At 33.4% G+C, this 14,929-nt stretch overlaps 1 protein-coding gene across 8 annotated transcripts in view; it reads left to right on the top strand.

The window, feature by feature from the left end:
• Positions 1 to 14,874, top strand: part of LOC141537067 (N-acetylglucosamine-6-sulfatase) — a 165,601-nt gene extending 150,727 nt beyond the window's left edge. For 7 of the 8 annotated variants that reach the window (XM_074257893.1, XM_074257892.1, XM_074257894.1 and 4 more), the window contains 3 exons: positions 7,042 to 7,334; positions 14,527 to 14,643; positions 14,719 to 14,874. In XM_074257893.1, coding sequence (XP_074113994.1) covers positions 7,042 to 7,334; positions 14,527 to 14,643; positions 14,719 to 14,868 — 560 coding nt within the window. In that variant the 3' untranslated portion in view covers positions 14,869 to 14,874. Of the gene's footprint in view, positions 1 to 7,041; positions 7,335 to 7,393; positions 8,743 to 14,526; positions 14,644 to 14,718 lie in introns of those variants that run through there. The other variant, XM_074257896.1, reaches the window with a different exon arrangement.
• Positions 14,875 to 14,929: the final 55 nt, after the last annotated feature.

Below are 14,929 nucleotides of genomic sequence, written 5' to 3' on the forward strand. Positions count from 1 at the left end.
GCTCTCTCCATATCATCGGTCTACCAAAAGGTCGAGATGCTTTTTTGCCGTATGTCCACTGCCTTAATAGTTCAACACAAATAGTACACACAAAGTTCGGAATCCACGATCTGAGTTGAATTTTAAAGCCAAAATAAGAATTATAAGTCTTTTCCACAAATTCAGTAATTTTCAATTTCTGTTTCAAAGTCATAAAATTTCCACAAATGTAACAAAATGTATCTGGACTATTACGACACTTTCTTGAAAACATTATATTTTTCTGACAGTTTTAAATCACAAAACAACAATTGAATATTTTAAACACCAATAATGAAATGTAAACAATTTTTTTAAATAAACAAACTGACTTTAGCAAACCGTTTGTAAACAAAGTAACTATAAAGGCTTCTTTCCATGTAACACGTTTCGAATGGTCGTGTCGAGGTTCTAACTAATATATTTTCTCACAAGATGTCACTTAATTCGATAAAAAAAGCGCCATGACTTATTAATTTAATTCATTTTTACTGAGCAATCAAAAATTGCGAATATATTCGTTTTATCAAAAATCTGATGTGATACGATAAAATAAGGTCTGATTTCGGTATCAGCACTATAAAATTAGTGAAAAAAATTTATTATATCTCAGAAAAAAAAATCATGTCGGCCGGTGTTATTTTACTATTGTAATTTTTTATAAATTCATTTACTGCTCGACAATTTTAATTTTCTAATTTAAAAAATTTATATCTATTATAATTTTATTTTGAAATTTTTGATGGTTTCCCAAAAGTTAATTTTAATTATTAATTTTGATTTTAAATTTTAATTTATTTTCAATTGTTGATTTTATTAATTAATTTTAATCTAACTTGGATGAATGTTTATTTTTGATTTCTAATTTATACTAAATATAATTAATTTATTGTTTCTCAGACAGTTACATAGTCTATAACAATAGGTTAGATTTGGCAAAAATAACATAATATAATATAATAATATAACATAATATAATAATATAAATAAAAGTGAAAGTGAAAGAAAAGTTGAGCATGACAAATTATAATCAGCTCTTATTATTCAGTTAAGCAGAAGGCTCTCAAGCGGCAGCACTGTTGTAAAAAGTGATATACTGCTTTAATCGAGGATACGTCGTTGCGATTCAGAACCTCGCATTGGAGTTGATTAGAGGCATCCATGGATTTTAAATAAAAGTCACGGTAGGGTTTGTAGATTGGGCAGTTGTTGAATAGATGGTCAATTGTGTCTAGTTGATCCGAGTTACGGATAGGACAAGGTAGAGCGTGGTTAAATTTGTAGAAAGTTTGGTTAAAAGAAAGGTGAAAATAGTATTTGCTGGCAAGCCTTGTTTGTAAGAAAACTTTTAGAGCTTTAAAGCCGACTCTTTTGTTCAGAAACATAGCTCTGTTGCCATCCATAGATCTAGGTATTTGCAATTGCAGGTAGTGTGCATTGTTGGCTTTTCTCAGGTCTTCTTGATATAGGTGCAGTTTATATTTTGCCATGAAATAAGTTTTAGATGCTTTCCAGCTATCAGGGTCAAGCTTTTCGAGCGTAGTCAATAGCTCGGGTGTGATCTTTCCGATCAGATTAAATATATAGGCATGCCAGTTATGCTTATCATTATTGTTAAAATTTCTAAGAACTAGCAAGCGACGAAGACATTTTTTTGGTAGTCTATTATCGTCCATTTCGAGGATTTTAATAATCCATTGCCAAGTTGCAGTAAGGACCTGGTAAGCAAGTGGGAGTCTGCCTAGTTCAATTCTAAGTAGGGCTCCTTCTGTATTTCTTGGCAGACAGAAAATTCTTTTAAAGAATTCTGTTTGTACTTGTTCAATTAATTCTAGATACTTGATAGCCCAGATTGGAGCGGCATATAGAAGTGTGGATACAATTATGCTGTCAAATAATTTATTTATGCAGTTGAAGGGGTCCATCTTGGCTTTCATGAGTATAGGGTGGACTGAATTGAAAGCCATTTTGGCTTTGTTGATCGCTGCTAAGGCAGTTGGTCTGCTGAACCCTGATAAGGAGATTTTTAAGCCTAGGTATTCATATGAGTTTGTGACTGTGATTTCCTTTTCCCCATATAAGAACTGCCTATTGACAGAGTGTTTACCTCCTCTTCTACAGATTAAGACCTTGGTTTTGTCTATATTCACGTTTAGTAGATTCTTGTCGCAGTACAACTTGAGTAGATCAATTTTCCTTTGGAGATCAATAGGTGAAGAGGCCAAAATCACAAGATCGTTAGCATACATCAACAGAAGAATGTCCAGCAAGCCATCAATATTCGTGCCTTTGCAGCCCTGATTCCTTAGAAATTCTTCAAGGTCGGCGATGAAAATAATGAAAAGAAGTGGGCTAAGTAGTTCTCCTTGGAGGACTCCTTCGTTTTTTTCAAAGTCACAGGACAGCGAGCCATTTATTTTTAGCTTCAGCTGAGCAGATATATAAATATTTCTAAGGAGTCTAACCAGTCTGGCACTGCAGCCTGCTTCGAAGAGTTTTTTCCAAAGCAACTTATGGTTGACAGAATCGAACACCCTCCTAAAGTCGACGAACAGTAAAAATTGAAGTGCTTTGCGTTGCCTTAGGCGGCAGTTGAGAGCGGATAATAGCGTGAACAGATTGTCAGAGCATCCTCTGCCGGCTCTGAATCCCGCTTGTGTTTCAGAGATAATTTTACTTTCTTCGGCCCATTTCGTTAGTTGTCTGTTAATCATGCTCGTGAGAAGTTTAGCAATGTGATTTATTAGGGCAATACCCCGATAATTTTGGGGATCTAACTTATCACCTTTTTTGTGTATCAATGTCACCAGAACAGTGAACCATTGATTTGGCGGTATTTCTTCTCTCAGAATTTTGTTTATTAGGCAAAGAATATAGAGCTTCCAGTTGCTTGGCAGATTCTTTAGGAATTCATTCTGTATGTTATCAGGACCAAGTGATTTGTTATTTTTGCAGTGAGTAAATGCCTTACCAAGTTCTTCCAAGGTGAATTCTTTATCTAAGTCTGGATGATCTACTCCATAAAAAGTTGCGTCATCTGGATCAGCTGTCGGCGTGATTTTACGGTAGAAGTCCTCCCAGATGCCAATCGGTATTGGGTTGTGCTGGAATTGTCTGGATCTGGACTCTCTTATTACCTTCCAAAACTCCATCGAGTTTTTAGCATTCGCAAGGCTGTCCAACTTCTTTTTTTGGAGTTCCTTTTTTTTGTGTTTGATCAATCTTCTGTATTCTTTCTTCGCCCTCCTGTATTTATCAAGTTCTGGTATATTGAAGGCAGCTGTTTTGCATTCAGTAAGTAACCTTTTAACCAATTTTAATCCTGTGCGACAATCTATATCAAACCATTCTTGGTTCTGTTTTTTGATTTTCCTACGCTGAGGGTTATTTGTGATGACCATACAAGCAAACTGAGCAGCATCCATAATAGCATCGGTGAGATTTGTGCAAATGTAATCTAGATTTTCATCAGCAAAATTAACAGCAATTTTACGCGAATATCTGAGATGAGATTTATAATTTTCTTTATTTTCAGCCTTCCAGGTGAGGAAGTTTCTCATCACTTCAACAGTAGCTTTGTTAGAAAGACGTTCATACTTTGCATCTAGGATGACTAAAACCGGGAAGTGATCTGAGGGGTTATTTTCTTGAATGACTTCCAGGTCTATGATGTCTGAAAGTGTGTTGCTGCTAATCCAACCCAAGTCCACTATGCTTCTTCCAATGTGTGGGCAGGTGAAGTGTGCCGGTGTATCACTCACTGTTCTACCGTTGATTAATACCATGCTATCGTTTGCCATGAATTCTACTAATCTTTTACCTTTGTAGTTGATTACTGTGTCCATAGATTTTCTTTCGGGGTTTAAACTTGTTCCATCTGTTATTTCGTCTGATAGTGTATTTAGATGACCTAACCTAGTATTAAAATCGCCTAGCAACAGAAGTGGCAAATGTTCATGTGAACAGGCTATTTCCTCCAGAGAGTATTGAAATAACTCGAGGAGTATATTAATATCTCGTGCTGGTCGAAAATATACACAAGCTATGACGGCTTCAAAGTGTTGTGATTTACAATGCAAAAAAATCCAGCTGTCAGAGGATTCGATAAGTATTGCCTGATAGTTCTTTTTGAGAATAATAGCCAGTCCTCCGCTAGCTCGGCCAGTGCTTTTTTCTTTAATTGCTACGGCACTAAACACTTGATAATTATCCCAGTCTGGTAGTAGATTTAATGGATATGTTGCCCATGTTTCACTTATGCAAAAGATGTCGACGTCCGGTTGTATTTCATGATCAAAGAAATTTTTGATGCCGCTTGAGTTCCAGGCTATGATTTTTAGTTTTTTGGATTTCGTTTACTAGGTGATTGATTATTGGGTACTACCCCTGTTTCAGCGGCTTAGCTGTTTTTAAAGTGTTCAGATTGCTGTCCCAGTAATGCCAAGTATCACCAACTTTGATTTTGTTACCTCTTATCTCTGCTTTCTGATGGCCTTGTTCAGTTTTTTCCTTTATAATTTTAATGAGATTCGATCTTTGTTCCAATTCTCGCGATGTAAGATCCCTGACGATGGAGATCTTGTTTTCTTTCAGCACCATAGCTTTATCAGTCATTATTTTTTCTTTGGCTTTCTGGGTGCTATGTTTGACGCGTATCATCTTACCTATTTTATCTACAGGTTGAATATTGATTATTTCGGCCCTGATATTAAACGTCTCCTCGAGAAATTTTGTGGTTTTCTCTTGGACCTGGGTAAGTTCCCAGTCATGGTTCTTAATAATAATATTCATTTTTTTGGCTTCTTTTTCTTGATCATATATTAATTGCTCCACCTTCTTTAGTTTTTTATCAGCTAGAAACAGTAAGTCATTTGACTTTTTATCCCCTGAATTTCCTGCTTCAGTAGTTTTATTTTTCAGCTGCTCTTTTAGAGTTGTAATTTCGTTCTCGAGCTCTGATTGTTTCTTTTGGACATCTAACCACTTACTATTCCATGAGGATTCGACCTTTTTAATGTCATTTTTAATCTCCAAGATAGCTTCAGCATTGTTCTTCTGAGATTCTAAGATTTGGGTTTGGAGCTTATTGACGTTGGTTGTCGCTTCTGTCCTCATCATGCTGATTTGTGCAGTTAAGGATTGAAGTATTTTTATCATATCATCATCCATATTAGTTGTGATATTCTGATCTGTAACAGAAGGTGGTGGGGCAGTTGAGGGATCAATGTGGATGATTTGAGCAGTACTTATCTTATCTGTTTTGTTGGTGTTTTTAGAGCTGTCAACTTTTTTTGATGGCTGATAATTAAACTCCGATTTTGTCCCGGAAGTGTCTAGGTCCTTTTCTGCGTCCCTTTTACGCTTCAAATAGTCCCTGATGTCACTTTCGGATCCCGCTCGCTCTTTGTTATTAAGATGTGTTTTGGTTTTTTTGACAGTTTTATCCGCAACCGAGGATGTTGTTGTTGGTTGTTGGCTCAGGGCCTCTGCACCTCGTTCCGTTTGATTGATGATAATCCTTGGTAGATTATTTGCCAACAGTTGTTTAATGTTCGCGCTGCCGAACATTCTAAACTCAAATACTTGCGATTACCCTATTATTGCAAATTACTGATTTAGCGATCTAGAAATTATATTATTTATTGACCAGATTGTGTATCGGTATCAACTTCGAATAAACTTCACTAAATATTATTTAAAAACACTGAATTAATTATTAATTTTATAAAAATACTGAGGGCACTAAAATGTGTGTGTTTATGTTACGATACTGCTTTCTAACCTTCTCTGAATTTATACTAAATATAATCGACATAATTTTATTCTGATGAATGACGCAATTTAACTAAAATTTGTCGGTACTAAAATTTCTGATTCTATAAATTTTATCTTAAATTTATTTGACAAATTTAATAGTAATATTAATTATAAATTTAACCTCTCTGAATTTTAATTTTGAAATTTTTTGACTTGCTAAATTTTCTATGTATTCAAATTTCATTTTAACTAATTTTAACTTCGACTTATAATTTAGATATTTTATTTGAATTCGGATAATTAATTAATTAATCAAGTAGGGTGATTGGAAGACGGAACCTGGCCTGTGCTTAGAATTTCCGGAAGCAACGCAATAATTTAACGAGGTTAAATTTTCTGTACCTGAGAAATTTTCAGCGGTTTCTTTTCTTTTAATTCAGCTTACGTTGTCGTTCCTGTAGCCTTCTGTCTAGGCAAATTTTATCTGCCAAATTTCACAGCTCTATCAGGTACTTCGGATCAGCTTAATTGCGTCGTAGCTCGGGATTTGGTCAACGGTACGATAAATCTGGAATTTCAGGATAATTAAAATAATTTATTGACGGATATTTAGGCTGGCTAAATGCCTAACAATAAATATCTATTATTAACATTAAATGATCGCTCTGAAGGTTCCACAGGAAGCTCAGAGGAATATAAATAATTACCTGGTATTCCAAAATCTCGTGCTGGTGTCTCGGGCTCCGGCTTCACACAGTGAGGCCAAATCGTGCTCTTATCTTACCTCCACTTTGTAGGAAACTCTCATCTAACTATATTGAAAGCGGTACAAAGTGGGGGTAAAAAAATTGCACGATCTGGCCACACTGGCTTCATAATGTCGCTTTTCGGTGCGCCAACTTCACTTGCCCCTGATGTGGAATTATCCCCACCCGCGGAACACTCATTCTCTAGGCCCCGTAACTTATGCTAATTTTATTATGACTGCGCGAACATCCTATACCACAGCGCCCTGTGATCTGTCGATAATTAACCGCGGCTAGGGTGAGGACCTTCAACGAGTAATGAAGGAGCCCCGTGACAACGATTACAACTGTCGTTTATCACTGACTTAACTGATCGCGTGACGTTTATGAAGCAATTGGGGCTATCAGCGCCTCACATCTCGTTGTTTTACACATAATTAGCAAAAAGTTTCTATTACAGGTAGCTCATAAGCACGTACATTTTATCTAATTCTCTATTTTAATTTTATGTTACTAATAGGACAATTTAGCATGCCATTTGATAAAAGGCAGCTTTATGAAAGTGATATACGAGTGCCTTTGTTGATTCGTGGACCAGGGATAGAATTTTCACAAGTAACAACACCTGTGAGTAGTGTTGATCTGTTCAACACGATTTTACAAATCGCAGGAATTAATGGAATATCAGATGGAATATCAGTATTATCAAAAAACATTTCTCATGATCGAACGTTACTAATTGAATACAAAGGGGAAAAATCTTTGCATCATTACAATACAACCTGTACAAACGAGTTCGACTTAAATTTATACGTAAGCTTTTATTTCAAAGACTCTAGACTCTAGTATTTGTAATAACTCACTGTTTTCAGCTTTTGCATTTAGTCTAAAAAAGAGAAATTATGATTAAATGCCACCCTTTCAGCAAATTTATCTATGCATACATAAAATCGCAAAAATGATTCTACGAAATGTATAAGGTACTCCGTTGCTTGAAAATTTATAATTATTTCAAAATTAAGAAAATAATAGAGGTAGAATCGGAACTACGAGCTAAAATTATGATGGAATTATTATTTGTTTAGTATATAGAACTATATATATTAATTTTTGTGAAATTTAATTTTTAACTTACCGCTGAGAAAATTAAAAATTTTCAAAAATCGGCAAGTTATTGGTTTTCCCCGTTTTGCAAAAATCGAGATTTCAACAGATCTTGACGTTTTACGGCTACCGGAAGCTTCCCTGATGACCCCCGCGATGTTGTCACTATGTCTGTATGTATGTATGTATGTACCCGCGCGCGCGCGTGTGTGTGTGTGTGTGTGTGTGAGAAACTCTATTAACTTATAAAAAAATTTGGAAACCGGTTGACCCTAAAGACCATCCCTGCAACTTCCCGCTAAGTTCAGTTCTTACGCGCTTGCAATTTGCCACTTTTGCGATGTTTCTGAGCTCTTCGAGTTTAAAAATTTATTGCCATATTTTGAGCTCTCCAAGCTCATTATATCATTAGTTCGTTCGTACATAATGTCGTGAAGCGAGGGTTCGAGCCCCGACGATTGATAGAATAGTTCCAACGCCAACTGTCGGGGCTCGCTCCGGTAGCCGACTTGTACTGGCATGGATTTTCTTTGTGGTTTCCCCATGTCACTATTCCACCAGCCATTAGAAAGAGTTTAGGGATAGGGTAAATGCAGTACAGGAAGCACAAGTCGGCTCACAGCCGCAAAAGATACGTAGTTATTATGAAAATTTGAATGCAGGAAAAAGTTTGAACGCAGTAAAGTGATAATAAATAATAGTTTAAAAAATCTCAAAAACACGCTCTTTATAGAAAACCGAACTAAAAAAATAGAAAATAAATTTTAATAAATTTAGATTAAGAATAGTGTTAAAAATTTCAATAAATGTAAATTATTAATAGTGTAAATAAAAAAAATTAGGAAAACGGGTGACCCTGAAGGCCATCTGTGCAACTCCCCGCTACTTTCGTAATTAAGCGCTCAAAATTTCGCTAATTACGTTTTTGAACTTAAAGAGCTCAAAAATATTATTTTCATGTAATTTTGAGCTCTCCGAGCTTAAAAGTCTGATAAAAGTTTGATAAAACACTATTTTTTGAATTTTCAAACTGCTATAACTTTTGAATGAATCAACTGATTTTCACGCGGTTGATGGCGATCGATGTAGTTTTTTAAGCTCTATAAAAAATTTGAAACAAAAACATTGATCTTATAAAAAATTTTGAAGTTATTACAAAAATAAATAATAGCTTAAAAAAACAAAAAAACACGCTTTTTATAGAAAACCGAACTAAAAAAATAGAAAATAAGTTTTAATAAATTTAAATTAAGAGTAGTGTTAAAAATTTCAATAAATGTAATTAATAATAGTGTAAATAAAAAAAAATGTATTCCCTTGTGGAAAAATTTCTCTGAAATAACTGAAAAAAAATTTTAATAAGTACGAATAATAGTTCATAAAGTTTTTTGTTTTCTTAAAAAGTCCGAAAAAGTCTTATTAAATCAGAAAAACTCTTTATTCGACTTAGAAAGTCAGATTTTTACCAAGATTTCGGACTCTGCCAGAAGAGTTATTCAGAGTTATTAAAATTTCTTGTAGGAATCCTTGTGGAAATAATTCTCTGAAAAATCTCTTTAAAAGTCAAATTTCCCCTGCAAGTTGGGACTTTCCTAAAGGGTTATTAAAGATTTGATAAGACTTATCCAGTTTTACAGTAAAAAGAAGAGAAAGTTTCGTTTCAAAAAATTTACTGGTCAGAATTGGAGAAAATTGAAAATTAAACTATTGAAAGAATTAATGCATGTTTTGTAAAGAATTTTTTTTTTAAATAATATTTTCATCACAAAAATATTTCGATAAACATATAATCGCTCATAGTTGAGCATGTCAAAACATCAACAGCAAAAATAAAGTGCATTTGCTGGTTGTTACGTTCCACGAATTTTCGCCTAATTTCGATTTTTATTTTGTTCTCAAGATTTATTTAAAAGCGTTTACTTTAATTTAAGATGATTCTCAGAACGCATACCAAGCGATATCAGTTGCTTCGCTGGTGGTTATACTAACAGCGGAGTAACGGAAATCGCTTGTGATAAGGCGTCAGCAGAGAGTTGCCGTGGCCGCGGATAACCAAAACATCTTGCGTCAGCATGGGACCCGGGCCTCGTCGACTCTCTCAGGAGTAACCTGAGCTACCAACATGGCTGACAATAAGATTTATAAACATTTATTCTGGCCAGGAGCAAGTCAATAGAGCTAGAGACTCTCGAGTGCAGAGAGCTCCACCCTCAGACTTGAACCTATCCAGATCCAATTCTCTAATAAACCAATTACACCAAACATATCTTCCAAATATACTTATTATGGGGCGGAGCGCTTTATAGCAGTTCCAACCCATATAAGAATACCTTCCGGCTAAAGCGCTAGCCAGCGTTTCGCCAACCTAACCCTCCTTCTAGGTGAGCGCTTAATCAGCGTATCCCCAGGTCCCAAATTTTCGGCAAGAGCGCTAGCCAGCGTTCAGCCAGCACCAAATTCCTATACTTAAATGCCTCACGGAAAACGGTCACGAAGATCGGGTCGTTCGGTGCAAGAGGGTCGTCGTCGCTTGGCCCAGCCATTCTACCAATCGTTGCCGACAATCGGCGCCGAAACTCCAGTCGAACTGCGAACGGAGGTAGTACAACACGTGAGACCAGTAGTGCGAGTAACGGACGACGAGATACTAATTGAACCTCGAATAAGGGTAGTTCGAACCGCTGAGGAAGACTCGCCTAAATCACCCACGAGCCGAGGTCCACCGGGTCAGTCCATCTTCGTCAACAACAACCGTCCTGCCTATTGGACAGACATCACCAAGGCTTGGAAGCTGGTCCCAATCGAGGTTCCAGAGGTTCACCCTCCGGGGGGCGTTATTCCCATCAACGACCCCAGGTACGGGTATTATTCAGAGGAGTTCTTCAGGAAGACGGGGCACGACATTTTTCCGCCTTTCGAAGCGAAATGGTTAGAAACTCAGGGGGTTATATGGGCAAACTTATGGGGCCCATAATGGTAAGTCAGTAATAAATCATAATAAGATAGTAAGTTCATCTGTGACGACACACCGGGGGTCGATCGACTACCCACAGTGTCAAAACCTGATATTTAATTATTTAAAACTCTAAATGAATTTATACCTAATTATGGGAACGTAACACTGGTAAAGACAGATACTACTCATATCAGAGAGTAAATCAAATCAATATTTAATTTGGACTATAACATATATAACTTAACTTTCTAGGTAGGAAAGAATTTTCTAACCATACGCTATCTATTAGAAATTGAAAATACTTCTTTTTTCAGTCAACTTTTTTCAGCAAGCTTGGCTAGTCGACAAGTTCAAAATAGTCTAAAATATAGATACTGCTCTTAAAATTATATGCGATAGCTCATTGGATCCGGAAGGATCCCTCATTAGATGGGTCAATAGATATAAATATTCTATCGACAGATATGAGTAGAGTGATTATCATTTTTAGAATATCTAAAAAAGCACCCCACGATTTTTTTAAAATAAAATACATTTTTTTTTTCAATTACACTATTATTAATTATATTTATTGAAATTTTTAACACTATTCTTAATTTAAATTTATTAAAACTTATTTTCTATTTTTTTAGTTCGGTTTTCTATAAAAAGCGTGTTTTTTAGTTTTTTTAAATTATTACTTATTTTCTACTTTTTAGTTTGGTTTATTTATAGTAGCTTGTTTTTTTAATTTCCAACTATTATTTGGTAACTAACTTACCAGCATGCACTTTGTTAATATTAGATAAATCATCTAAAGATAATGGCTGGAAAATTAAAATTTCTGCCTTATAGACTATAGATAAAAATTATATAAATTAACAAAAATCTTATTTTGAAAATTGAAAAATGGAATAATTTCATCAAATTAGTGTATTATCATCGGTCCTTGATAAATCTACAAAGATTGAACAAATTCTGGCCGTTTAAAGTGCGTCAAAATCGCGCCCAAAGAAGTCGGTTACAAACATACAAACATATAAACATACAAACATACAAGTGAAGCTAATAAAAAGCGTGTAAAAATGGTATTAGAGCAGTTCTGATACTGTTGTACAATGTAAAAAATCATTACTACTCCTACTATATTTTTTGTCCTAATTTAATTCTTTAATAAAATAAAAATTTGACAGGTTATCTGCTGATTTTAGTATCATGCAAATTCACAAATTTCTTCAATTGAAATTTTTATTATTTATTAAATTTCTATTAAAAACTCGATTCTAATAAAACTTGTAAATACATGATTCAATATAAAAACACGGCAGCTGATTTAAAAAACCGTCTTAAAGTAGTAACTGCTTCTGCCTCAAGGAGAAGCTACGCCCCCGGCTGATTGCCCAATACAAACGTTGAAGAAACATTCATGTCAGAAGTTTCATCGACTATGCGTATTTCTGGCTATCTTGACAGCGTTAGTGTCATGCGCATTGACGAAAAAGATAGTATTAATAAATGAGGAGAAGGAGGAGTTCCCCCACTCGGAGAATTTAACATTTAAGGGGTTATATCCACTTGCAAGGCAGAAAAAACACGTTTTTTTGTGAATTTTTTCCAAAGAGGCATTTTATTTTATACATTAATGGAAAAAATGTACTTAAACAGAATTTAATGTACTTTAACAATCAGCGGTTTATTTAAAAAAATATTGGATCCCCTAGCTCCTGTAGATGATCTGCGGAGAGACCTCCAAAAAAAAGTGCTTGGCGGTGAACAAGATATCTCTGGTCCAAATTATCTGAAAATCAAAAACCAAAAATATTTAGTTATGTAATAAATAAGTACAGGTAATGATCGAAGGTCTAGTCAAAATTTTGATTTTTGACAAAATGGCGGCCGTTCAAAAAAAAATTCAGTTTTTCATGAAAATTTTTCACTTCAAAGTGGCTTAAAAAATCGAAATTATTGTCCAAAACCTTATTCCTTCGATTATTACCTGAAAAATATATCTGAGTAAGTCGTGTGAAAATTTTAAACCGATCGGTTTAGCGGTTTCGGAGAAATTTTGTTCACCGACTCTGAAAACACGGTTTTGAGATAAACGCGTTTAATGTTTCGGGAACGATTTACACTAAATTAAAAATTTTTTTTTCAACTTACATCGTGTCATCTATTCCAGCACCATAAGAGGAACCCTTTGCTTCGTCGTTTGCCTCCAAAATGTTTAGTTGTTGTTGTCTACGAGCCATTCTCCCCTCGCGCGTCGACCCTGGCGCTCTTGCGTCCGAAATTGAGATGCGCTCTGCGTCCTCTTTACTCACTTAGGAATGAGCATTGGGTCCAAGTGATAATCCCATAGCACTTATATAATAAAGAAGAGATGTTTTACTAGCAGTCCAACTAAATCAATAATTATAGTTTCATTTTTAGTGTTGCGTTTAAAATTTACCATTTTACTTTGTAAATATTTAAGTTGCTTCCATAGAAATTTGCTTGTATAGTAACTGTGTTTTATATTTCTTAATCCCGGGAAAAAAAAGATTTTGCCTAATTATATATGGTTACATATAATAAAATAAAATATAACTTAGCTCTTCATCTGCAATTATTAATAAAAAAATTCAGATCTTATATTTATGTTAAATCTACTAAAAAAAATAAAATCAATAATCATTGATAAATTTATAATTTACATTTGATTAGATATAATTATGTACATAGCTTTACGTTTGATTATATATATATATATATATATATATATATATATATATATATATATATATATATATATATATATATATATATATGGTCCTATATAAATTAGATCTGATTAGATATAATCATATATAACCCTAGATGACTCAGGTCTAATCAGATCTAATTATATATAGATTTATATATAATCATATATAGCTCTAGATAACTCAGATCTAATTAGAACTAATCATAATATAGACTTATATAAAATATACATATAATATATTAGTCTATATATGATTATATATATTTTATATAAAAATTTATATATAATCATATACAATTCTATATATATTTAATATATAATCATATATAAATATATATGATTAGGCAAAATCATTTTGAAGAGGGTAATTATCTTGAATCGAGACGAAAAATTCTTGAATCAAGTAAAATTTCCCTAAATCAAGAAAAATTTTCTATAAATTAAGAATTTTTCTACTCAAATCAAGGATATTAAGTTCTTCAAAATTATATACTCGATTCAAGAACATTTTTTTTTCTGTGTGACATCGCACATGCAACCATTTATTAAGGATGAAATGACAAATATCAAAGTTAAAATTCTTAATTATTCTACTTTAACATTTTCGACATTCACATAGCAAATATTACTGTTTAAAATAGTATTTTCTTCCATGTAAATAATAAAATGTAGCATTGATATGATAAATATTGTCATGAGATCGTTAAAATCATGATTTTACTATCTGAAATGGTAATTTTTTTCAGTTGATCACTACTTATTGTAAATCGACAATTATTTATTATAGTTCACTTTTTTCCGTATATAGATATTGCAGTTTGCCAATTTCAAAAAATCTGAAAGCGGTTAACCTTGAAGGCTATTTCTGGAACTTCCTGCTTTTTTTAATCTCAAACACTCGAAAATACTCAAATTAAATAATTTTTAAGTTTTTTTAACATGGAATTTGTTTTAGATCAAGATTCTTAACTTAAGTTAAAACTTAACTTCAGTTGAGGGAATTCCGACTAAAAATGAATATTTTTCTCAGAAAAAGTGATAAGTTCTGGGAATGCTCAGCAAAGTTAATTGTTTTTCAGATTTCTATACGAAATAAAACATTTGCGTTAAGAAAAAAAATATTAAAGTTCATTATAATATAATATTTAATAAGAATTAATATGCTATCACTTTAACATCTCACTTTTACTTTATTATTGAAGTAACTAAAATACTTTTTCAAGGGCTGCGATAAAAGTATGGCTTGCAAGTGTCAAGATTCTGCTAATAACACCTATTCTTGTATTAGAAGGTTTTCCAAACAGTATAACAATATATATTGTATCTTTGATGATGATGAAGTAAATATTTTTTATTCGAAGCAATACTTACGTAATAAGAATCTATTTTAATGATTGAAATTTAATCATTTATAGCAATATATTGAAGCTTATAATTTAAATGAAGATCAATATCAAATGAATAACATTGGATATAAAATCGATAATAATCAAGAAGATAAGTTTCGTAAACATCTAAATATCATGAAGAAATGCCTTGGATCTGACTGCATTTTAGTCAGTTAAATAAAACTAACGAAATGGTTAGTAATCCCATACTAATAGAAAAATTAATGTTTTTCCTTTT

Source organism: Cotesia typhae, unplaced genomic scaffold, assembly GCF_013202065.1.
Source record: "Cotesia typhae breed Kobodo isofemale line unplaced genomic scaffold, CoteBio_Ctyphae scaffold_58, whole genome shotgun sequence".
NCBI lineage: Eukaryota > Metazoa > Arthropoda > Insecta > Hymenoptera > Braconidae > Cotesia > Cotesia typhae.